Below are 26,595 nucleotides of genomic sequence, written 5' to 3'. Positions count from 1 at the left end.
CTGACGCGTTTCAGAGTCTTTTACTCCTTCCTCAGAGGCAGTCATTCGCATTCGTTACGTTCCGTGCACTTCTGGCAGTTCCCTGCGTACTTTAAATACCTTTAATTGGTCTCCGGTGTGTCATTAGTCTTCAGATGCACGCCGGAACTCGTAGTTCAATTCTGCACCATTTGAAACCCTCCAGTGGGTCCGATTGCGCTGATAGTTTTAGGGATACTTTTCATCAGCTCTCCATTGAGCCCCCAGATCGGACTTTGCCTGCTTTAATATTTCGCCTGCTGTGCCATTCAAAAGACGAGAGTTCCCCTTGAAATCATCCATAAAGAGTCCTGGATGGCGCGATCCCTCTACGGCCTGAAGCCGCCGTATACATATACACCCAACTTTGCTCAGCAATTGAGGCCGCGCACACTGAAGGTAAGGAACATCCTTTATTGAAAACAAACAGGCAGCTTCCGATCTCGTCGTTACATCCCTCGCCTGACGCGTTTCAGAGTCTTTTACTCCTTCCTCAGAGGCAGTCATTCGCATTCGTTACGTTCCGTGCACTACTGGCAGTTCCCTGCGTGCTTTAAATACCTTTAATTGGTCTCCGGTGTGTCATTAGTCTTCAGATGCACGCCGGAACTCGTAGTTCAATTCTGCACCATTTGAAACCCTCCAGTGGGTCCGATTGCGCTGATAGTTTTAGGGATACTTTTCATCAGCTCTCCATTGAGCCCCCAGATCGGACTTTGCCTGCTTTAATATTTCGCCTGCTGTGCCATTCAAAAGACGAGATTTCCCCTTGAAATCATCCATAAAGAGTCCTGGATGGCGCGATCCCTCTACGGCCTGAAGCCGCCGTATACATATACACCCAACTTTGCTCAGCAATTGAGGCCGCGCACACTGCAGGAAAGGAAATGGTGCAGAATTGAAGGGGAACTCTCGTCTTTTGAATGGCACAGCAGGCGAAATATTAAAGCAGGCAAAGTCCGATCTGGGGGCTCAATGGAGAGCTGATGAAAAGTATCCCTAAAACTATCAGCGCAATCGGACCCACTGGAGGGTTTCAAATGGTGCAGAATTGAACTACGAGTTCCGGCGTGCATCTGAAGAGTAATGACACACCGGAGACCAATTAAAGGTATTTAAATCACGCAGGGAACTGCCAGTAGTGCACGGAACGTAACGAATGCGAATGACTGCCTCTGAGGAAGGAGTAAAAGACTCTGAAACGTGTCAGGCGAGGGATGTAACGACGAGATCGGAAGCTGCCTGTTTGTTTTCAATAAAGGATGTTCCTTACCTGCAGTGTGCGCGGCCTCAATTGCTGAGCAAAGTTGGGTGTATATGTATACGGCGGCTTCAGGCCGTAGAGGGATCGCGCCATCCAGGACTCTTTATGGATGATTTCAAGGGGAACTCTCGTCTTTTGAATGGCACAGCAGGCGAAATATTAAAGCAGGCAAAGTCCGATCTGGGGGCTCAATGGAGAGCTGATGAAAAGTATCCCTAAAACTATCAGCGCAATCGGACCCACTGGAGGGTTTCAAATGGTGCAGAATTGAACTACGAGTTCCGGCGTGCATCTGAAGACTAATGACACACCGGAGACCAATTAAAGGTATTTAAAGCACGCAGGGAACTGCCAGTAGTGCACGGAACGTAACGAATGCGAATGACTGCCTCTGAGGAAGGAGTAAAAGACTCTGAAACGCGTCAGGCGAGGGATGTAACGACGAGATCGGAAGCTGCCTGTTTGTTTTCAATAAAGGATGTTCCTTACCTGCAGTGTGCGCGGCCTCAATTGCTGAGCAAAGTTGGGTGTATATGTATACGGCGGCTTCAGGCCGTAGAGGGATCGCGCCATCCAGGACTCTTTATGGATGATTTCAAGGGGAACTCTCGTCTTTTGAATGGCACAGCAGGCGAAATATTAAAGCAGGCAAAGTCCGATCTGGGGGCTCAATGGAGAGCTGATGAAAAGTATCCCTAAAACTATCAGCGCAATCGGACCCACTGGAGGGTTTCAAATGGTGCAGAATTGAACTACGAGTTCCGGCGTGCATCTGAAGACTAATGACACACCGGAGACCAATTAAAGGTATTTAAAGCACGCAGGGAACTGCCAGTAGTGCACGGAACGTAACGAATGTGAATGACTGCCTCTGAGGAAGGAGTAAAAGACTCTGAAACGCGTCAGGCGAGGGATGTAACGACGAGATCGGAAGCTGCCTGTTTGTTTTCAATAAAGGATGTTCCTTACCTGCAGTGTGCGCGGCCTCAATTGCTGAGCAAAGTTGGGTGTATATGTATACGGCGGCTTCAGGCCGTAGAGGGATCGCGCCATCCAGGACTCTTTATGGATGATTTCAAGGGGAACTCTCGTCTTTTGAATGGCACAGCAGGCGAAATATTAAAGCAGGCAAAGTCTGATCTGGGGGCTCAATGGAGAGCTGATGAAAAGTATCCCTAAAACTATCAGCGCAATCGGACCCACTGGAGGGTTTCAAATGGTGCAGAATTGAACTACGAGTTCCGGCGTGCATCTGAAGACTAATGACACACCGGAGACCAATTAAAGGTATTTAAAGCACGCAGGGACCTGCCAGTAGTGCACGGAACGTAACGAATGCGAATGACTGCCTCTGAGGAAGGAGTAAAAGACTCTGAAACGCGTCAGGCGAGGGATGTAACGACGAGATCGGAAGCTGCCTGTTTGTTTTCAATAAAGGATGTTCCTTACCTGCAGTGTGCGCGGCCTCAATTGCTGAGCAAAGTTGGGTGTATATATATATATATATATAAAAATGTATAGTGCCCGGTTGAAGAACCAGGACCTTATGGGCCTGGCGGCGCAGGGTACGCCTTAATCTCCTGGGTTCTCCTGCTTTAGCTAACAGAGACATGGGACACTCTGTCAGGCGTAAAAGATCAGATTTATTAGCTGCAGCTAGTACAGTTGTCCTAGAAGTACACACGGTATGTTCTCAGGAGACTGCCACTTCACTCCGTGGCGCACAATCTTTTATAGTACATAGATGACATATAGATTAACCAGAAACCCATCCAAAACATACATGAAGAGCCAATAAGGAAAGTTCGAAAACAAGACAGAGCCAATAGGAAGAGTTTAAAAACAAGATATCGAGTATCCCGAAGAAGCCTCTCCTCCAACTGTGTTTGTCACCCCTCCTCACAGGTTAATTAATTAACGTGTCTGTAACTGACTTGAAGGTGGCAAGATACATTTTGTGTTTTGGAGGACAGTTGTGAAACGAGAAAATACGAGCAGAGGACAGCGAAGGCCAGACGATAAGATAAAGTCAGAGGAGAATAGTGTGAACCAACAGATAGTTGAGACAGGGATTAGGAAAACCAGACAGGGATTAGTGTACTCGGCCAGTCCCTGACACCAGCTTTGTAAACAGAGGCAGAAGGCTATTTTGACACGATATTGCAGGAAAAGCAGAAAAGACTTCGTTCGCCGTGCTGCCTGAGTGAGGGCAACACAAAATGGCGGGTCAATACGATCGAGATCGAGAATCGAATTTCCTCACGGTCGAGGCTGGCCTGCTTATTTTATTGAATATTTAAGTTATAATTCGTTCCAGAACCGGAGCTCTGGACCCATCTCCCCGTATCTGTTGCCGAGGCTTGTGTTCGAGCCGAACATTTTTTATAGCACCTTAAGGAGGTTGACGTGCTTATAATATGGACATTTTAAATTCTAGTTCAACCCCACAACGTGATTTGTTTTCAGCGCCGTTATTGGTGTTCTGATGTTATTCAATTTATGAAATATTATTTCATACCAGAACTGCAGCTTTGGATCTCTGCCCCTTTTGTGTGCCAAAGGCTCATTTCTAAAAGGAGATTAAAAACATGGCTTTTAATAGCACCTAGTGGAGGGCGGGGCACGTGTATTGTTGAATGACAGTCCCCATGAGTTCACCCAATTATGTTTTTAACATGTCCCATGGGTGCCCATTATGTCAAAAATTGACTCCATTGCTAGAACTGGCATTTCTCCTTGGGGGCCCCTTTCTCCCAAACATTACATACAATATGCCCGTGCCATAATGTTCCTAATACTGCTTCTCTTGCACTATGTAGGTCCCCTATGTCAAAGGCTATGTCTAAAATGTCATGGACCACATTTTGTCATGGATGACCCCATGACCTTGCCACAGTTGTCTTCCCATATGCCAAGAATTTCCTCCAATGTGCCATCGCCAACAATTTGCCACAAGTGCCAACAATGCCAAGAATTTCCTCCAGGAGGCCAGCGCGGCCATTTTTTCATGGGTGCTCCATGCCAAACTTACAAACAGTGTGCAGTAGTATTTTTGCCGAGGGTATCCCAGATTCAGGTATTGCCTCCAGTATTCCAGTGCCAAGATATTGTCACGGAGCTGCAACCTTAGCAACACATGCTCACTTACACTCACTTATTCACACTCATTCCATCATTAGCACTCATTTGCACTTATTCGTGTTCACCTACTCTTGTGCACTCACGCTCACCCTGAACCACTCATTCACACTCACTCTTACTCACTTATACTTACTCACTCATTTTGACACACACACGATCCCATATACAAGTGTACATGCTCACACACATAAACGCTCTCACACTAACTCATTCTCACCCACATGCACGCACACAACATACATGGAAACCAATTGTTTTTTCTTATCTAAGATGCCAGTGAAGGTCCAGATGTTGCTGCTCCACTTTTTATAACACTTATTAGAGAATAATAAACTATTATTCACAAGTAATATAATAAAAAATGAGCTGAAAACGAGGGTAGAGCCGGACTCTGATAATGTGAGACCCTCCTGTTTGCTTGGCATTATTTGGCCACCTCTGAGGCCAGGGGTTGCAAAGTCAGTGTCGGGGTAGCAAGGGGCAAGCTAGGGGGTCGCAACTGCGACCCCTGGTGATCCTTAAAGGATATCCGTGCATGTACCTTGCCGATCACAGAATAGAATGTTGTTTGTATAGCTCAGGGGGTTACTCCTTCCTTTTGTTACTGTGCAGTTCATAAGTTACAGTCATAATCTAGGTTAGAAAGTTTTCTTTTTACCCAGTCTTTAATATTCTAATTTTGCTAAAAAGCGGTTGTTTGGGTAGGAGTAAATTCTTATTAGTAAAGTGAACCCTAACCACTGTGTCGTTATGAATCCCAAATTTTGACTTTTCCCAGACCAAGCACTCTTAAAAAATGCCTACCACTATGGATGACATGTGAATCCTGCACCTTGGAGTCCCTTTTGTCTTATGTAACATTTCTATACACTGATTTACACACGTGTGTTTGATTGTCTCTCTGTTTTTGTGATGTAAAGTGGTCCGACACCCTACACTGGTATGAGAGGCGCTATAAAACAAATGAAATACATATGAGAGGCGCTGTTGGAGGGCGATAGTGATGGAATCATTGAAGAGCCCCAATAAAGATTAATGTATCCTGGTGCACTGTTCGATTATCATTTGCTAAGCTTTCAAGACGAAGACAATTGAGTATATAATGAAAAATGTGTCGTAGAATGCATAATTTTTGCAATTTGTTCCCGTGGGGGTGCTGGTTTCACAATGTGCCAGGGCGGCTTCCTCCCACACTGGCCCGGCCTCTCAGGGGCAGGCCGTCCCGCCAGGCATGCGCACGCTGAGAAGGGGGAGAGTCGCGCTCCGCGCAGACCGCTGCCATGATGGGTGTAAGAACCGGAGGGTGTGAGGCGGTCCGCGGAGGAAGCACCCGGATCCACCCTGACCCAGGCGAGGAGATGGCCTCGTTCCAGGACCCGGACAGCACCGGAGCAGACGTGGAGAGAGACGGCGGTAAGCACCGGTCTCCGCCCGCCGCCCCTGTCCAGCCGCAAGTAATAGGGGCCGTGCCGTGGATGGGGGGGGGGGGGGGGTAAAGTAGAGAACCCCTTCTAACTCATCTCCCTAATACCCCCAAACTCCAACCCCTGAATCCTGTTGCCCGGGACCTGGTACTGAACTCCCCCCACCAAGGGGGCGGGGGGAAAGTGTCGCCCCCGATAAAAGGCACGGAAACATACCGCAATAACTGGGTGTGAATGGCTTTTCACCTCTTCTGTGTAGGTGATGCGGCCAGAGATGCGACTGTGGAACCGAGAGCACCGCTGGCAGAAGCCTCTTCCCCCGTCCGTCCGTCCTTCATTTATCTCTCTCTCTCTCTCTGCTATCTCTCCTATCTCTGCTATCTCTCCTATCTCCCCTTTCCGCTCACTTCTTCACTTCTCTCTCACTTCTTTTCTTCCTCTCTCAACTTTCTCCCAAGTTCGGCTCTCAGCGGGGGCTCAACGCAGTGGGCAAATCCCTTTAACCTACCCCCGCCCCTTTACAAAAACATGTACATTAATGTGACATCATGTATGGTAACTCTCCTGTGACGCGCTCCAGTGCCTTGGGTGCAGTTCGCGCTTAGAAAACTGCAAATAATGTTTCATTTCTGTGTTAAAATAGTATTTCCTCCTACCCCGTGCACGCCGTACCTATGGGTGCAGGAAAGTGGTGTGAGGGCGTATGCGTCTTCTGTGCACCATAAAGAAAGCTAGCGCTGTGGGAACGACGCGCGGACGCGCAGACGCTTCAATGCGCCTCGTTCAGGGGCCACGTCTGCGTTTTATTAAATAAAACAAGCTGTGTTCCGTTTCAGCGATGACATGATGGCGGTTGTCTCCGCGTGCAGGGTTCCATCCCCTTCAGACCCTTTCTCTACATCTAGACATTTTATGTACATTTAAGTACATTCAATTGAGCCAAATCTCGACCAGAGCTGTTCGTACATTTCTCATCCCAATCATGCAAAACAATTATCTAAAAAACAAACCTTTGTTTTAACATATTGAAATAAGAAAAAACTGTTGCCTCAACGGATGGAAGAATTGTCGCTTCGCCCTGTGCACTGTACATTCGCTGTCATTGTTCTCAGATGTCTCTCATTCCTTTTTAAAACGAAAACAATGCCCGTGTTTCAGGGAGTAAAAGCACATATCGCGTGCAATCAGCCTTCTATTATATTTATGTTCAAACGTGTGAATTTAAACACATATATATATATATATTTAGTCGGTTTAGGTGTTTTAAAAATATATATATATTCATAATAAGAACTCTCAAACCATTCAGCGAAGCTGTCATTGTCGAGGCTTCGAACAATATAGGACATGGAGAAATACATTGTGCAAGAAGTTTACCTAAACCATGGCAAAAACAAATGAATTCGTTTATTTGAACTAGGAACATTTTAGGTACATCTATAATTTGCTATGTGGCAAATTGTGTCAAAAGCGTTACATTCAGAATTATGTTGTAAATGCCCGAGTATGAGGTATGGATTCAGCTCCCAAAGAAGATTTCCGCTTTTGGGCGACAGTGACGGTTACACTGTACCAGCCTTTGCCCCGCCCCCTCCCAAACAAATCTATAATTATGAAATTAACATTATATTCCTTTTGTGACGTGACTTTACAGTCGACGACATCTCTCGAAGAGAGAATCCTTAGGGCGGAGTGGAATAAAACACACACCCTGAGGAACACCTACGCAGTTTGTACCAAAATATAGAAATAAAAGGAGTTTAAGCCTTGATCCAGTCTCTGCCGACGGAGCGAGAACTTTCATTTCATTTAATTTCTTTGCACTTTTGATATAGCGCGAACACGGTGCCCTTTCCAACTTATTTCATATCAGTGTCTTACTTTATTTAAGATTTACTGAGGTAAAATACATTCGGCGCGCTGGTTATTTCTAATTTCCATTAAGCAGATATAAAGGTGTTTCTTTATCCCCATCTTTCGTTTTATTATTTATGTGTGCCAGGTCATATTAAATTGTGCCTTTATCGAGGTTGTTTTCGTCCAAAACCTTACGATGCTCTTTAACCCTTTCCGTGCTCATGACGGAACCACTCCGTCATGAGCCACGGGTGCCGTGTGCTCATGACGGAGTGGTTCCGTCATGCTGCGGCCGTTGACGGCCGCTCCGCCCACGCGGCGCTAATTCCCCGCCTGTGCGGGCGATTAGCGCAGTGGGCGGAGACGTGACGGAACCACTCCGTCATGAGCACAGCTCACCCGTGACTCGTGACGGAGTGGTTCCGTCACGAGCACAGGGGCACCGCAACTGCCCCCAAACCCCCCCAGCGCCGCGGCGGAATTCCTGCCGCAGCGAAGGGGTTAAACGGTGGAGGATCACTAGACCGTGTTTCCCGCCGGTGGCCCCTGCCTGACCTTTGCGTCATCACCCCCACTCACTGTGGTCCCCACCACCTGCTGAGGAAGGGGGGGGGGGGCTTCATAGGAAGCACAGCTAAGGGAGCCCGAGCCACATATGGGGACACAGGGGGTCCCCACCTCTCAGAAGAGTGACACTACCCGAGGGAGCGGAACAGTGACAGTACCCGAGAGAGCGACGCTTTTAACTCTTTCCCGGCTGCGGGGCACCTACCGATACTGTACCATGTGCGGTGGCACCGGGGCCAGAGATTGTGGTTGGAGGGCACTGAAACCTCCTTAGTAGCAAATTTTATGCTGAGGTTTGTGGTGAGGAGGACTTACCCCCGCTTCTCTTCCTGGGCTAGAGTTTCCAGTAAACCACAGTCGCCTCTGCTCTCCCCATAAGAACCACAGCCGCCCCCTGCTGCTTGTCTCTCCATTAGAACCACAGCCGCCCCCTGCTGCTTCTCTCTCCCTAAGAACCACAGCCGCCCCCTGCTGCCTGTCTCTCCATTAGAACCACAGCCGCCCCCTGCTGCTTGTCTCTCCATTAGAACCACAGCCCCCCCTGCTGCTTGTCTCTCCATTAGAACCACAGCCGCCCCTGCTGCTTGTCTCTCCATTAGAGCCACAGCCGCCCCTTCTGCTTCTCTCCATTAGAACCACAGCCGCCCCCTGCTGCTTGTCTCTCCATTAGAACCACAGCCGCCCCTGCTGCTTGTCTCTCCATTAGAACCACAGCCGCCCCCTGCTGCTTGTCCCTCCCTAAGAACCACAGCTGCCCCCTGCTGCTTGTTTCTCCATTAGAATCACAGCGCCCCCTGCTGCTTCTCACCATTGAAACTACAGCCGCCCCCTGCTGCTTGTCCCTCCCTAAGAACCACAACTGCCCCCTGCTGCTTGTTTCTCCATTAGAATCACAGCGCCCCCTGCTGCTTCTCACCATTGAAACCACAGCAGCCCCTGCTGCTTCTCTCTCCTTAAGAACCACAGCAGCCCCTGCTGCTTGTCTCTCCATTAGAACCACAGCCGCCCCCTGCTGCTTGTCCCTCCCTAAGAACCACAGCCGCCCCCTGCTGCTATAGTGATATGGGTGCGGAATGTGGCTGGTGGTGCTATAGGGCTCACCATGTCACAGGTATATTACTAAAGCATGGTGTGGTAGCAACGATCATTTGCTGACAGCCCATTTTCTATTGTAATGGCCACTAAATTTGTACATACAGCTTTACTGATAAAACTATGATAATGTGTGAAAATCAAATTTCAGTGAATATTTGTCTTTTGTGCATCACCAAGCAGAGTGTTTTCTTTTGTTTTAATACTATTGAAATCTTTGTATCCCTCACGTTTCATAATTATAAAAAAAGCGCTTCATTTCTGCCTTTTGAAGTGCTGATATATTTCGAAATACATTTACAATTGAATTTTAGGTTTTTAAAATTTGCCGTTACAAAAAGTGACATCCTACTGCCTTTCCTTTTACACCACAAGATTGTCAGTTCACTTTAAAAACTCCTCTCATTTTTCAGTCTGAGAATGAGAAGTAAACATAATTTTCCATGTTTAAAAAAAAAAAAAAAGCTGCAATTTGTGAGAGGACATGGGCAGACATCGGACCTCTCTTTGGAGCTCAGCAAATGTGACGAGATAGAAATTAAATGAGAAACAAAATCTACTTTCTTGCTCATCCACCTTCTGAACTCCAGCATTATTATTTCTGGGGGTACTGCGGCATTCCCCCCCCCCCCCCCACCAGCACCATACTTTCATATCCTAAGCTCTCACACTCACATTTTCTCTCGCCACCATTGCGAAAGAGTGTGTTGGGTATGAAAGTGCAGGCTTGAGTGTGTACTTGGGAATGTGCTAGGAGACTTAAGACCCCTCCCCCCCACACACAATTTCACCCAGTCTGCTCGGGTAGAAGGGTGGAATTCAGTATTTGCTGTTAAGAGCACCTCATTTTTCCACCTGACATGTGGGTATGTCAAAAATCGAATGAGCGCAGATGACTGTGAAAGGTGAGGGAGTGGTAGACAAGAGTTCTAAGCAGGGCTTTCAATCAATCAATCAATCAATCAATCAGTTAATTGGTAAAGCGTGCTACTTTCCCGTAAGGGTTTAAAGGCGCTGGGGGGGGGGGGGACGGGGGGTGATGCTGCTACTGGTCGAAAAGCCAGGTCTCCTGAAGGTCAGTAGGTCTTCGGTTTGTAGTAAGTAGAGGGGGAGGGTGTTCCAGGTCTTGGCGGCGCGGTGGGAGAAGGATCTGCCTCCGGAAGTGGTTCTACGGAGGCGTGGGACCGTGGCCAGGGCGTGGTCAGCAGAGCGGAGTGTCCTGTTGGGTACGTAGAAGGAGAGTCGGCTGTTGAGGTAGGCTGGGCTGGTTTTGTGGAGTGCCTTGTGTGCGTGGATCAGGAGCTTGAAGGAGATCCTTCTGTCGACGGGGAGCCAGTGGAGGTTCCTACGGTGGGGGGTGATGTGGTCACGGTGCGGGGCGTCGAGGATCAGGCGTGCAGAGGCGTTCTGGATTCTTTGTAGTCTGTTGATGAGCTTGGACGAGGCTCCGGCGTAGAGGGTGTTTCCGTAGTCGAGTCTGCTGCTGACTAGGGCCTGGGTGACTGTTTTCCTCGTGTTTGTCGGGATCCATCTGTAGATCTTGCGGAGCATGCGGAGGGTGTTGAAACAGGTGGAGGAGACTGCGTTGACTTGTTTCGAGTCGAGGATGACTCCCAGGTTGCGTGCGTGGTCGGTGGGGGCCGGGGGGGTCCCCAGTGATGCGGGCCACCAGGAGTCGTCCGAAGCTGAGGGGTTGGACCCGAGGATGAGGATCTCCGTCTTGTCTGAGTTCAGCTTAAGTTGGCTTTCCTTCATCCAGTCGGCGACGGCCTTCATTCCCTGGTGGAGGTTGGATTTGGTGGTGAGAAGGTCCTTGGTGAGGGAGAGGATCAGCTGCGTGTCGTAGGAGATTATGTTGAGGTTGTGATGTCGGGCGATGCATGGGAGGGGTGCCATGTAGACGTTGAACAGCATTGGGCTGAGGGAGGATCCCTGCGGGATGCCGCAGATGATCTTGGAGGCCTCGGATCGGAACGGGGGGAGGCGGACTCTGAGTTCTGCCAGAGAGGAAGGAGGTGGTCCAGTCCAGGGCCTTCTCCCGGATCCCTGTGTCTTGGAGGCGCGTGCGTAGTGTGTGGTGGCAGACGGTGTCGAAGGCGGCGGAGAGATCCAGGAGAATGAGGGCCACCGTCTAGCCGTTGTCTAGAAGGACCCTGATGTCGTCTGTGGCGGCGATGAGGGCAGTTTCGGTGCTGTGGTTGCTGCGGAATCCTGATTGGGAGGGGTCCAGGATGTCGTCTTCGAGGTGACGGGTGAGCTGGATGTTAACTATCTTCTCGATGACCTTTGCTGGGAAAGGAAGCAGGGAGATGGGTCGGAAGTTCTTGAGGTCGCTCGGATCCGCCTTGGGTTTCTTCAGTAGGGCGTTGATCTCTGCGTGCTTCCAGTTCTCAGAGAAGGTACCAGTCTCGAATGAGAGGTTGATGAAGTTGCGCAGGTGGGGTGCGATGGAATTGCCGGCTTTGTTGAAGATGTGGTGTGGGAGAGGGTCGGACTGGGTTTCGGAGTGGATTGTGCCCATGGTCTTGATTGTGTCCTCGATGCTCACGTTGGCCCAGGTTGTCAGGGATTTGTGGACGGTGGAGGCGGTGGGTCTGGTGCGACGAGGCCCACAGGGGTTGTCTGGGGTTTGAAACTGTCATGGATGTCGGTGATTTTTCGGTGAAAGAAGGTGGCGAGGGAGTCGCATAGGGCTTGCGATGGCGGGATGTCGTTGGTGCAGGAGCTGGGGTTGGAGAGTTCCTTCACGATGTTGAAGAGCTCCTTGCTGTTGTGAGCGTTGTTGTCAAGGCGGTCTGTGAAGGAAGTCCTTTTGGCGGTCCTGATGAGGTGGTGGTGGTTGCGGATGGCGTCTTTGTGGGCAGCGCGGCTGTCCAGCGTCTTGTCGCTATGCCATATGTTCTCCAGTTTCCGGCAGGTGCGCTTTGAGGCGAGGAGTTCCGGGGTGAACCAGCTTGTTCTTTTGCTGGTGTCTCTGTTGGTGGGATTTTTCAGCGGGGCTACGGTGTTGGCGGAGTTGTTGTGGTTGTTGTTCTCCAGATGATAGTTCAGGTCTCCGAGGAGGATGTAGTCGGCGGAGGTCAGCGCATGTGCGGTGATGAGGTCGGCGATGGAAACGCAGAAATGAGGCCAGGGTCCTGGCAGTCTGTAGACGAGGGTGCCTCTTAGGGTGGTCTTGGGGTCCGTGTGGATTTGGAAGTGCAAGTGTTCGGCAGTGCTGAGGGTGTCATTGGTGTTTGTTGAGACCCTGATGGTGTTTTTGTGGACGATGGCGATTCCTCCTCCGGCCCCGTTGGTGCGGTCTCTGCGGGTGATCTTGTACCCGTCGGGGATGGCTATGGCGATGTCTGGCGAGGAGGCTTCGTTCATCCAGGTCTCGGTCAGGAAGGCGATGTCCGGGGATGCGGTGTCGAGTCGGTCCCAGAGCTCGAAGGCTTGTTTGCTTGCGGAGCTGGTGTTGATCAGGATGCATCTAAGCTGGTTGGGTTCCGTCGTGGCGGGAGTCTTGGTTCCTTCAAGGCAGGAGAAGCTGCAGTTCAGGCAGGTGAAGGGGCCGTGGGTGGGCTTCTGGGCGGCCTTGCAGCAGGTGCGGGTCCTTCCTGGGTTTAGAGCGACGAGGGTGTTGGCGTCGTAGCGGAGGCGGTCTTCGTGACTGGTGCGGGGGGCAGGGGTTCTGGTGCTTGGCGCGGTCCAGGTGCGGACGGGCGCAGACGGGCTTGCCTTAGGTCTCACACCGAGAGCTGGGGCAGAGGATAGTGTGAAAAAGATATAGAAAGATGCAGAGAGAAAAAACTAATGGAAAGAGAAAGGCAGAGAGGACATTCAAAAGGAAAGAGAGAGAGAGAGACTGAGAGACTGAGACAACTGGCAAGGGTCGGAGGGATCGGATGGTGAAAACAAAAGGTGAGAGAGTGGGACACTGAAAAGGGAGTTAAGAGAGATTATGTGAGAATTTAGTTTGTAACTTGCACATCAGTGCTTTCAGTCCCAATAGCACACTTTTCCAAGAGAGCTGAGAGGGATAATGCACAAGCTGCAGTCAGTGCAGGACGCTCAAGAAGAGTTCGGCACAGTGGTCTAAGTGGGCCGGGTCTACTTGGGACTAGGGGGCAGATGTACTAAGCATTTTAACGTTCACAAATGCTCCAATATGCCATTTGCTTTTTCCTCTGCACTAATCCCATTTCTTGAGTTGAAAAAGTTTTCCAACTCCCCATATGGTATTCCTAAAGGATGCAGATTCGGTCTCAGGAAGGGGCTTGTTCTTTGTGTCCCTTCCAAATACCAAATCAGTGTCTCGTATATCATTTATGGTAGCAAAAATTTGAAAATCTACTAACCCCTCGCAGGAAGTGGTTATGTATTTGCACAAGTTAATAGGGCTCTCTGGACCATTCACTGGAGTAACAAAACTTGACGAGGCCCCCCTGCAAGGAACGTGGAGTGTCCCCCTCTGGACTCCTCAAGGAGCTCTCCGGGCAGAGTACTGCACTGAGGGGGGCCCTTGAACTTGGCGGGGGGGCCACACTGCAGGAGCTGCGGGGGCCTGTGTTATGCCACTGGGACCCTTCGCCTTTGCGAATTGATTTTTTTTGTTGTTAAAGAGTAGGCAGTGGTCCAGGAAACCATTGACCACTCATAATTTTTATTAAACTTTTTTTGTCAATGCAGACCGCTTTCCTTTAATTAAAATAGTCTGCATTAAAAAATTAAATGCTTCATTCAAGAGCAATTGCTGACTCAAGCAGGCCACGATCCACGTGATGGCCTCCAATTGTAGCGAGTTACAATTTGCACCGTGCCTCATAAATATTCACGAGGGAGGTACGACTGAGACCCACAATGCATCAGGATTGTATGAACCAAACCAATGAGCACATAGGTTGGTTCTCACAATTCTTTACTGCTTGCAAAAATAGTGGTCGCAGTTTGAGACCAGCATCTTGGGATCAGTGTTTCATAAATCTGGCCCAGTGTTCCCAAACTTTTTTAGTGCATAATGCAATTTTAGGTCAAGTGTCCCAGACTGCACAAGCTGTCTGTTTGCAAAAGGCTGTTGTGCACCCACCGAGAAGTTAATGGGACTTACAGCCTGACCATTATTCACCATTGGTTGCCTTTATTGTCACTCATTTGCTTGCTTGTTCTTTCTTGGCTTTCTTTGGCCGAGCTTGTCCATGTTGTTTGTCCCTCTCTGGAGCATAGGCTCTTTACCATCTCTCTGATTGGTTAGCTGCTATCCTTCCACTGCACACATTTAGGGGAACTCCTTTTTTCTTCTTGCTTAGGTACTCAATGAGGGTGCACATGTTTTCCAGCTCTCTCCCTGTGTCCTTCTCTGCCCCCCAAAAATATATCCTACGGTGTCCATTGAGATCAAATCGGTCTCTTGCGTGCTTCTCCCAATGTCTTAATCATCCAATGTCCTTTCCTCAAAACTGTGTTGCTTTCCCACTCGTATGATTGTCTCCTGCTCTTGTATTGCTCTACATCATCTGCTGATTTTTCCCTCCCCAACCGCCAGTGAGGGCTAGTAGGGAATGGGGGTGGTGAGGCTGGGGGGACACGATGATGGGGGGGGGGGGTTTAAAATATATATTTTTTAATGCACTTACATTTTCTCCACCGGCCGCATCTCTCCTGCACTTCTCTGCTCTTCCTGACTCTTGTCCGGAAGAAGCTGCAGAAGCTCCCGGGCTCACACGCTCCCCTGAGTCAATCACAATGCTGCAATGTGCTCAGATCTGGACAGGGAGCCTGTGCACATTCCCTACCAGGCTGGCCATTACCTCCTGGTATTAATATGCAAAGTGCGCATGACTGCCTGGCCGGCAAAAACGACCAGCCAAGCAGTCATGCGCACCTAGGAGTATATATACAAGAACATGTGTTAAACAACAACAAAAAACGCTAACCCAACTTTACACATCGCAGCCTATCGCGGGAATTAACCCAGTGTCAACATGGAATTAACAACAAGGAGGTACCATGCGATAGTCCGCCCATACCGCGTAAAATGTACGCGATATAACCACCTCGACGGCGATAAAAACACAAACCTCAACGCGAAAAAACCTGCGATGGGCCAAAGCGCGATGAGGAAATCAGTGATAAGCAACACCAGGCCTGCAATACACACATGGCAGGCAAGAAAAATCTCCATAAAAGCAGAAAAAACACACAAACACAAACTGACCAACACACAAGCACCATGGAGGCAGCTGGAGCAGGCGCAGAGGGCGAGCACAACACCACAAGCACCCCGGACGACCAGCCCGGGACCTCGGGGACAGGGAAGGGCAAGGACAAGAAGACAAGGAAGACGAAGTTCAGTCCGCAGACGAACAGGATCATAGTCAGGGAGGTGATGGAACACCATCAACAACTGTTTGTCACCTCCAACGTGTCATTGGGCACCAGAAACACAATATGGTGGGACATCGTGGACAAGGTGAATGCCGTCAGAGAGCACAAGAGGTCAATGAACGAGGTCAAGAGGCGATGAAATGACATCAAGCGAAAGACCAAGGAGAAACTCACAGCCAACAAGAAGGCAGCAATGCAGACTGGAGGTGGGAGCACAGCGCCACAGCTAGAGCTGGATGACATGGAGGAGCTGGTGTTGACAGTCATCAGTATGGATACTGTGGCCGGAGTCGTGGGACCGGACACTGTTTGACAGGACACAACACAACCGCAAGCCGCCCCCTGCTGCTATGGTGATATGGGTGCGGTATGTGGCTGGTGGTGCTATAGGGTTCACCATGTCACAGGTATATTACTAAAGCATGGTGTGGTAGCAACGGTCATTTGCTGACAGCCCATTTTCTATTGTAATGGCCACTAAATTTGTACATACAGGTTTACTGATAAAACTATGATAATGTGTGAAAATCAAATTTCAGTGAATATTTGTCTTTTGTGTATCACCAAGCAGAGTGTTTTCTTTTGTTTTAATACTATTGAAATCTTTGTATCCCTCACGTTTCATAATTATAAAAAAAGCGCTTCATTTCTGCCTTTTGAAGTGCTGATATATTTCGAAATACATTTACAATTGAATTTTAGGTTTTTAAAATTTGCCGTTACAAAAAGTGACATCCTACTGCCTTTCCTTTTACACCACAAGATTGTCAGTTCACTTTAAAAACTCCTCTCATTTTTCAGTCTGAGAATGAGAAGTAAACATAATTTTCCATGTTTAAAAAAAAAAAAAAGCTGCAATTTGTGAGAGGACATGGGCAGACATCGGACCTCTCTTTGGAGCTCAGCAAATGTGACGAGATAGAAATTAAATGAGAAACCAAATCTACTTTCTTGCTCATCCACCTTCTGAACTCCAGCATTATTATTTCTGGGGGTACTGCGGCATTCCCCCCCCCCCATCAGCACCATACTTTCATATCCTAAGCTCTCACACTCACATTTTCTCTCGCCACCATTGCGAAAGAGTGTGTTGGGTATGAAAGTGCAGGCTTGAGTGTGTACTTGGGAATGTGCTGGGAGACTTAAGACCCCTCCCCCCCACACACAATTTCACCCAGTCTGCTTGGGTAGAAGGGTGGAATTCAGTATTTGCTGTTAAGAGCACCTCATTTTTCCACCTGACATGTAGGTATGTCAAAAATCGAATGAGCGCAGATGACTGTGAAAGGTGAGGGAGTGGTAGACAAGAGTTCTAAGCAGGGCTTTCAATCAATCAATCAATCAATCAGTTAATTGGTAAAGCGTGCTACTTTCCCGTAAGGGTTTAAAGGCGCTGGGGGGGGGGGGTGATGCTGCTACTGGTCGAAAAGCCAGGTCTCCTGAAGGTCAGTAGGTCTTCGGTTTGTAGTAAGTAGAGGGGGAGGGTGTTCCAGGTCTTGGCGGCGCGGTGGGAGAAGGATCTGCCTCCGGAAGTGGTTCTACGGAGGCGTGGGACCGTGGCCAGGGCGTGGTCAGCAGAGCGGAGTGTCCTGTTGGGTACGTAGAAGGAGAGTCGGCTGTTGAGGTAGGCTGGGCTGGTTTTGTGGAGTGCCTTGTGTGCGTGGATCAGGAGCTTGAAGGAGATCCTTCTGTCGACGGGGAGCCAGTGGAGGTTCCTACGGTGGGGGGTGATGTGGTCACGGTGCGGGGCGTCGAGGATCAGGCGTGCAGAGGCGTTCTGGATTCTTTGTAGTCTGTTGATGAGCTTGGACGAGGCTCCGGCGTAGAGGGTGTTTCCGTAGTAGAGTCTGCTGCTGACTAGGGCCTGGGTGACTGTTTTCCTCGTGTTTGTCGGGATCCATCTGTAGATCTTGCGGAGCATGCGGAGGGTGTTGAAACAGGTGGAGGAGACTGCGTTGACTTGTTTCGAGTCGAGGATGACTCCCAGGTTGCGTGCGTGGTCGGTGGGGGCCGGGGGGGTCCCCAGTGATGCGGGCCACCAGGAGTCGTCCGAAGCTGAGGGGTTGGACCCGAGGATGAGGATCTCCGTCTTGTCTGAGTTCAGCTTAAGTTGGCTTTCCTTCATCCAGTCGGCGACGGCCTTCATTCCCTGGTGGAGGTTGGATTTGGTGGTGAGAAGGTCCTTGGTGAGGGAGAGGATCAGCTGCGTGTCGTAGGAGATTATGTTGAGGTTGTGATGTCGGGCGATGCATGGGAGGGGTGCCATGTAGACGTTGAACAGCATTGGGCTGAGGGAGGATCCCTGCGGGATGCCGCAGATGATCTTGGAGGCCTCGGATCGGAACGGGGGGAGGCGGACTCTGAGTTCTGCCAGAGAGGAAGGAGGTGGTCCAGTCCAGGGCCTTCTCCCGGATCCCTGCGTCTTGGAGGCGCGTGCGTAGTGTGTGGTGGCAGACGGTGTCGAAGGCGGCGGAGAGATCCAGGAGAATGAGGGCCACCGTCTAGCCGTTGTCTAGAAGGACCCTGATGTCGTCTGTGGCGGCGATGAGGGCAGTTTCGGTGCTGTGGTTGCTGCGGAATCCTGATTGGGAGGGGTCCAGGATGTCGTCTTCGAGGTGACGGGTGAGCTGGATGTTAACTATCTTCTCGATGACCTTTGCTGGGAAAGGAAGCAGGGAGATGGGTCAGAAGTTCTTGAGGTCGCTCGGATCCGCCTTGGGTTTCTTCAGTAGGGCGTTGATCTCTGCGTGCTTCCAGTTCTCAGAAAAGGTACCAGTCTCGAATGAGAGGTTGATGAAGTTGCGCAGGTGGGGTGCGATGGAATTGCCGGCTTTGTTGAAGATGTGGTGTGGGAGAGGGTCGGACGGGGATTCGGAGTGGATTGTGCCCATGGTCTTGATTGTGTCCTCGATGCTCACGTTGGTCCAGGTTGTCAGGGAGTTGTGGACGGTGGAGGCGGTGGGTCTGGTGCAACGAGGCCCACAGGGGTTGTCTGGGGTTTGAAACTGTCATGGATGTCGGTGATTTTTCGGTGAAAGAAGGTGGCGAGGGAGTCGCATAGGGCTTGCGATGGCGGGATGTCGTTGGTGCAGGAGCTGGGGTTGGAGAGTTCCTTCACGATGTTGAAGAGCTCCTTGCTGTTGTGAGCGTTGTTGTCAAGGCGGTCTGTGAAGGAAGTCCTTTTGGCGGTCCTGATGAGGTGGTGGTGGTTGCGGATGGCGTCTTTGTGGGCAGCGCGGCTGTCCAGCGTCTTGTCGCTATGCCATATGTTCTCCAGTTTCCGGCAGGTGCGCTTTGAGGCGAGGAGTTCCGGGGTGAACCAGCTTGTTCTTTTGCTGGTGTCTCTGTTGGTGGGATTTTTCAGCGGGGCTACGGTGTTGGCGGAGTTGTTGTGGTTGTTGTTCTCCAGATGATAGTTCAGGTCTCCGAGGAGGATGTAGTCGGCGGAGGTCAGCGCATGTGCGGTGATGAGGTCGGCGATGGAATCGCAGAATTGAGGCCAGGGTCCTGGCAGTCTGTAGACGAGGGTGCCTCTTAGGGTGGTCTTGGGGTCCGTGTGGATTTGGAAGTGCAAGTGTTCGGCGGTGCTGAGGGTGTCATTGGTGTTTGTTGAGACCCTGATGGTGTTTTTGTGGACGATGGCGATTCCTCCTCCGGCCCCGTTGGTGCGGTCTCTGCGGGTGATCTTGTACCCGTCGGGGATGGCTATGGCGATGTCTGGCGAGGAGGCTTCGTTCATCCAGGTCTCGGTCAGGAAGGCGATGTCCGGGGATGCGGTGTCGAGTAGGTCCCAGAGCTCGAAGGCGTGTTTGCTTGCGGAGCTGGTGTTGATCAGGATGCATCTAAGCTGGTTGGGTTCCGTCGTGGCGGGGGTCTTGGTTCCTTCAAGGCAGGAGAAGCTGCAGTTCAGGCAGGTGAAGGGGCCGTGGGTGCGCTTCTGGGCGGCCTTGCAGCAGGTGCGGGTCCTTCCTGGGTTTAGAGCGACGAGGGTGTTGGCGTCGTAGCGGAGGCGGTCTTCGTGACTGGTGCGGGGGGCAGGGGTTCTGGCGCTTGGCGCGGTCCAGGTGCGGACGGGCGCAGACGGGCTTGCCTTAGGTCTCACACCGAGAGCTGGGGCAGAGGATAGTGTGAAAAAGATATAGAAAGATGCAGAGAGAAAAAATAATGGAAAGAGAAAGGCAGAGAGGACATTCAAAAGGAAAGAGAGAGAGAGAGACTGAGAGACTGAGACAACTGGCAAGGGTCGGAGGGATCAGATGGTGAAAACAAAAGGTGAGAGAGTGGGACACTGAAAAGGGAGTTAAGAGAGATTATGTGAGAATTTAGTTTGTAACTTGCACATCAGTGCTTTCAGTCCCAATAGCACACTTTTCCAAGAGAGCTGAGCGGGATAATGCACAAGCTGCAGTCAGTGCAGGACGCTCAAGAAGAGTTCGGCACAGTGGTCTAAGTGGGCCGGGTCTACTTGGGACTAGGGGGCAGATGTACTAAGCATTTTAACGTTCGCAAATGCTCCAATATGCCATTTGCTTTTTCCTCTGCACTAATCCCATTTCTTGAGTTGAAAAAGTTTTCCAACTCCCCATATGGTATTCCTAAAGGATGCAGATTCGGTCTCAGGAAGGGGCTTGTTCTTTGTGTCCCTTCCAAATACCAAATCAGTGTCTCGTATATCATTTAAGGTAGCAAAAATTTGAAAATCTACTAACCCCTCGCAGGAAGTGGTTATGTATTTGCACAAGTTAATAGGGCTCTCTGGAACATTCACTGGAGTAACAAAACTTGACGAGGCCCCCCTGCAAGGAACGTGGAGTGTCCCCCTCTGGACTCATCAAGGAGCTCTCCGGGCAGAGTACTGTGCTGAGGGGGGCCCTTGAACTTGGCGGGGGGCCACACTGCAGGAGCTGCGGGGGCCTGTGTTATGCCACTGGGACCCTTCGCCTTTGCGAATTGATTTTTTTTGTTGTTAAAGAGTAGGCAGTGGTCCAGGAAACCATTGACCACTCATAATTTTTATTAAACTTTTTTTGTCAATGCAGACCGCTTTCCTTTAATTAAAATAGTCTGCATTAAAAAATGTAATGCTTCATTCAAGAGCAATTGCTGACTCAAGCAGGCCACGATCCACGTGATGGCCTCCAATTGTAGCGAGTTACAATTTGCACCGTGCCTCATAAATATTCACGAGGGAGGTACTACTGAGACCCACAATGCTTCAGGATTGTATGAACCAAACCAATGAGCACATAGGTTGGTTCTCACAATTCTTTACTGCTTGCAAAAATAGTGGTCGCAGTTTGAGACCAGCATCTTGGGATCAGTGTTTCATAAATCTGGCCCAGTGTTCCCAAACTTTTTTAGTGCATAATGCAATTTTAGGTCAAGTGTACCAGACTGCACAAGCTGTCTGTTTGCAAAAGGCTGTTGTGCACCCACCGAGAAGTTAATGGGACTTACAGCCTGACCATTATTCACCATTGGTTGCCTTTATTGTCACTCATTTGCTTGCTTGTTCTTTCTTGGCTTTCTTTGGCCGAGCTTGTCCATGTTGTTTGTCCCTCTCTGGAGCATAGGCTCTTTACCATCTCTCTGATTGGTTAGCTGCTATCCTTCCACTGCACACATTTAGGGGAACTCCTTTTTTCTTCTTGCTTAGGTACTCAATGAGGGTGCACATGTTTTCCAGCTCTCTCCCTGTGTCCTTCTCTGCCCCCCAAAAATATATCCTACGGTCTCCATTGAGATCAAATCGGTCTCTTGCGTGCTTCTCCCAATGTCTTAATCATCCAATGTCCTTTCCTCAAAACTGTGTTGCTTTCCCACTCGTATGATTGTCTCCTGCTCTTGTATTGCTCTACATCATCTGCTGCTTTTTCCCTCCCCAACCGCCAGTGAGGGCTAGTAGGGAATGGGGGTGGTGAGGCTGGGGGGACACGATGATGGGGGGGGGGGGTTTAATATATATATTTTTTAATGCACTTACATTTTCTCCACCGGCCGCATCTCTCCTGCACTTCTCTGCTCTTCCTGACTCTTGTCCGGAAGAAGCTGCAGAAGCTCCCGGGCTCACACGCTCCCCTGAGCCAATCACAATGCTGTAATGGTCTCAGATCTGGACAGGGAGCCTGTGCACATTCCCTACCAGGCTGGCCATTACCTCCTGGTATTAATATGCAAAGTGCGCATGACTGCTTGGCCGGCAAAAACGACCAGCTAAGCAGTCATGCGCACCTAGGAGTATATATACAAGAACATGTGTTAAACAACAACAAAAAACGATAACCCAACTTTACACATCGCAGCCTATCGCGGGAATTAACCCAGTGTCAACATGGAATTAACAACAAGGCGTTACCATGCGATAGTCCGCCCATACCGCGTAAAATGTACGCGATATAACCACCTCGACGGCGATAAAAACACAAACCTCAACGCGAAAAAACCTGCGATGGGCCAAAGCGCGATGAGGAAATCAGTGATAGGCAACACCAGGCCTGCAATACACACATGGCAGGCAGGAAAAATCTCCATAAAAGCAGAAAAAACACACAAACACAATCTGACCAACACACAAGCACCATGGAGACAGCTGGAGCAGGCGCAGAGGGCGAGCACAACACCACAAGCACCCCGGACGACCAGCCCGGGACCTCGGGGACAGGGAAGGGCAAGGACAAGAAGACAAGGAAGACGAAGTTCAGTCCACAGACGAACAGGATCATAGTCAGGGAGGTGATGGAACACCATCAACAACTGTTTGTCACCTCCAACGTGTCATTGGGCACCAGAAACACAATATGGTGGGACATCGTGGACAAGGTGAATGCCGTCAGAGAGCACAAGAGGTCAATGGACGAGGTCAAGAGGCGATGGAATGACATCAAGCGAAAGACCAAGGAGAAACTCACAGCCAACAAGAAGGCAGCAATGCAGACTGGAGGTGGGAGCACAGCGCCACAGCTAGAGCTGGGTGACATGGAGGAGCTGGTGTTGACAGTCATCAGTATGGATACTGTGGCCGGAGTCGTGGGACCGGACACTGTTTGACAGGACACAACACAACCGCAACAGGGTGAGTGACCACCAGGTAGTGGGGGGATGGGTGGAGATGGCCACGATGGCACACATGCACAATCAAGCAGAGCACAGTGCACACCCACAATGATTTTGGGTCAGGGCCCTGATCTACAGACTGTCACAATGTACAATTGTCTGAATGTCAACAGGTACCATGCGGCTACATACTTGTGGACACATTGTAATATCCCATCTCCCCTTCACATTGCAGGGCCACCATCAACACCCCCTGCGCAGCAGTCCCAGCCACTCTTAACTGATGACGAGGAGGACACCCCCAGCATCGATGCCCAAACCCTCCTAGACATCATTGACATCATCTGCAACTCACCTCCAGGATCAGGGCAGCCCAGCTGCATTGAGGAGACCCCACCCACCACCCAAACCACCCAGCAGGAGGCACCCACAGCCCTGGTAGTCACACAAGACCCCCAGGAACAACACACGGCCTTCCAACGTCGTGTGATGGAAGGCCAGAGGGAGACGGCTGAGCAGGTGCGGGTGGGTTTTCGACCTCATGGCTACCAAATTGGACGCCATCCTTGGGTATCTAGGCCTGCTCCATGGTCTCCAACGAGCCCTGACAGACATCGCTGGAGTCATGACGTGGCGAAAAGAACACCTATCTGCTCAGAGTGGCTCCAGCTATGCCAGCCATGAGCTGGCACACATGCGGAGGCTCATGGAGGACATGGTGCGGATGGAGGCGGAAAGGATGCCAGCCACCGCTGCACATCAGCGAAATGTAGCTGGGATCTATCATGCCCTGCAGATCTTCATCATGGCATTGCTGCCACAAGGCGTGGCGCTGATGAATGCTGCTGCCCCCACACCATCCACATCTCTGCCCCCTGGTGTCAGTGCCTCACAGTGCGGCTGGCGTATCCACTCCGGCACCTGATGTGTCACTGCCACACAGTGCGATCGACAATCCTTCCCCGGCCACTGATGTCAGTAGCACACAGTGCTGCAGCCGGTACTGCAACAGCCACAGGTGGTGCAGAGCACACATCCGAGGATGAGGACGTGGATGGGATTACGGACAGAAGGTTAAGGCACTAGCATTCATTTCCGCCACCTGGCCTGTTTCTGCTTGGTGCCGCACATGGCCCCATGACCTTCCACTTACCCCCGACACACTCCGCTGCACTCACCTTGGACCGCGACATGGACTGCCATGACCTGTTTGATGACCAATGACACGGCGATCAGACTGCTAACTATACCCTTCCTCTCCCGCAATACTTCTCATCTCCGGATGGACTCTGGCTGGCCCTCCACGGGCCCATGTTGTCTAGTGTGCTTGGCATTGCCCTGTACCGCTCCAGCTGCACCACCACACTGGATGTGCAATAAACATCCTGTAACGCACTACTGTGTCATGTCTCATCATTCATGTATGAATGTGTGGATGAATGTAGGGACAGTGATTTCCCTTGCGTCAATGATGCTCATCTAGTGGGATGCCAGTCAGTGTGCCTATTGTGGTCAGAGTTCCATGGACACAACAGGGACACACACATCAGTCACTTCCTTGTCCGAACATGGACTGAACCATGCCATGAGCCCCCGAATCATTGTTGCAAGCCCTGTGCTGCTCCGGCGTACGCTAGGCAAGACCAATCCGCTTACGCTCCGAGGGGGGCCCTCATTGCTACCCATCGCAGGCGTACTCGCTGGTGGTGTGCAGGTCACTGGTCTAGTTGTCAGCATGTCACGGCCACTCCCTGAGGGCAGGTTTGCGCACACACCACACCCATCCGGCACAGGCATCACAGGCCATGTGACTCCGCCAACATAAGGGGCTGACAGCGTCACATCCCCCTCTTCTGGTGGTGACTGTATGACGGATGCTCCACGGTTCCCAATCATAAAGGGCCCATGAGTTGTTGCGCACAGGGTTAGTGGCACCCGGAGCCTTGCGGACATCACGGGCCTACCACCACGTGGCGCTGTTTGGGGTTACACAGGGTTAGTGGCACCTGAAGCTTTGCAGCCGGCACAGGCACACCGCCGCGGGATGATGACTATGGGTACACTGAGGTAGTGGCACCTTAAGTGTTGAGCTGGTGTGCTACCTGCGATGATGCCCCGTCACGGCGGTCCGGACAGCTCAGGTTCTGTGTGCCCTGCTGGAACGCAGTGTAGGCCAGACCCAGTGGGCAGCGTGGGCCTACCACCACGTGGCGTCGCATCCTGGATCAGAGAGTTAGCGGCATCTATTGGGCTCAGTGGGTGTGCAGCCTACGATGATGCCCTGTGCACTGGTATGTCCTCGGCCATGGCGTAATCAAGACCCAGCATCAAATCTGTGACCTGGTGGCCTGCGGAGCGGGGCTGCATGATGTGGAGGGTGCCCTGTCCGTGGGCCCCGGGCTTGTGGCTTGCAGCTGCACGTGGTGAGACCCCCTTTCCAAATGCCGGTGACGGAAGGTGAGCAGTGAGGCCTGGGTGCACAGGGGCGGGCATGCTCTGATGGGTGGCGGGAGGGGCTGGGGGGCCTCTAGCTGGGTGCGCAAGGGTGGGCAGGTTATGATGTCTTGTTCAGTTGTATGTACCGTGCCATTCATGTATCTGGACTCTGTTTCAGATGATGGGTCTGTGTCAGATGTGTGACCTGGTGAACTGCACTACATGCCGGCACGTGGTTGGAGTCACACCGGTGGCAGCAGGTAAGCAGTGTGGCCTGGGTGTGCAGGGACGGCACTCTCTCTCCCTGTCCCTCTCTTCTTCTCTCTCTCTCTCCCCCTCGCCGCCATGTGTCTTCATTTCTGTTCAGTTTTGATGTTAATAAATATTCATTGGTTGCTTCGATACTGTATTTGTGGTGCTCATTTTTGTGACGACACATGCATGTTACATGTTTAGGTGTGGTTGATGTGGCATGTCTTTGTTGGAGGGGGGATGCCGGGGAGGGGGGTCCTGGGGGAGTTGGCGGTGGATGTTGTGCCCCTCTTGGGGCTGTGAACTGCATGATTGGTAGCTCCATGGCATTTATTGTTCTTCAGGTGTGGCTCTGGGCTGGGCTCCATTTCATGGTGCTGTTTGTCATCCAACTTTACACCAGGTCAGGGCAGCCGGTAGTTTCCTGGTGCTAACACGCCTTATCGCCTGTTTTGGGTTCTTATCGCTGATGTGGCTGTTCATTGTGAATGTTGAGGATTGGTGTGGTCGTGGCTTTGGCAAGGGAACGCCTACTCTGCATCTCATTAGCAATAGTTGCTGTGGTCATCTGTGGCAATGTTTTTTGCGGCTGCTATCACAGGAAATCTGGTGCTATGGGCTGTTTACACCAGCTTGTGAATGGGGCGATAGGTTTATCGCAACTTTGGCAGCGCTAAAGTGCCATTAACTCAGTGATAGTTCCTGGTGCATATGCCCCCTAGTGTGCATAGTCCACTCTCCTCCCACCCTGAGCCACCTGCCCTGCCCCAACCTACAGTAACCAAAAAGAAAACGATAATAACCTTGTTATTATCGTTTTGTTTTACTCTTTTTCACTGCTCTAAAAGCAGTGGTGCGACGCTCGGAAGACTCTCTGTTGCTACTGAATAGTTAAATTACAATTACACTGCAGAATCGAGGCGCTAGACCTCTGCGCCCGTAATTATGGTTGAGGATTCGGGGTATTTTTCGGATTCGGGGGTGTGTTTTTTCGTGTCTTTCTCTTTTTTTACTCCCTTCCCCTTTTATACGTGGTGGGGGTGTTTTTTAACATCGGAAGGTTCAGCCATTTTGTGCGCGGTCGGAACGGAGCGGGACGTGGGGTCGCCTCTTCATTGCTGCAAG

At 50.8% G+C, this 26,595-nt stretch overlaps 1 protein-coding gene across 1 annotated transcript in view; it reads left to right on the top strand.

Annotated features, from left to right (window-relative positions):
- The first annotated feature begins 5,718 nt into the window (after window positions 1-5,718).
- The window catches only part of LOC146812921 (C-type lectin domain family 2 member B-like), a 131,868-nt gene continuing 110,991 nt past the window's right edge, over window positions 5,719-26,595 (top strand). The window contains exon 1 of the mRNA XM_085619977.1: window positions 5,719-5,836. Within this exon, the coding sequence (XP_085476103.1) occupies window positions 5,782-5,836 (55 nt within the window). The 5' untranslated portion in view covers window positions 5,719-5,781. The remainder of the gene's footprint in view (window positions 5,837-26,595) is intronic.

This window comes from Triturus cristatus, chromosome 7, assembly GCF_964204655.1.
Source record: "Triturus cristatus chromosome 7, aTriCri1.1, whole genome shotgun sequence".
Lineage (NCBI taxonomy): Eukaryota > Metazoa > Chordata > Amphibia > Caudata > Salamandridae > Triturus > Triturus cristatus.
This window is presented reverse-complemented; position numbering and strand designations above follow the sequence as displayed.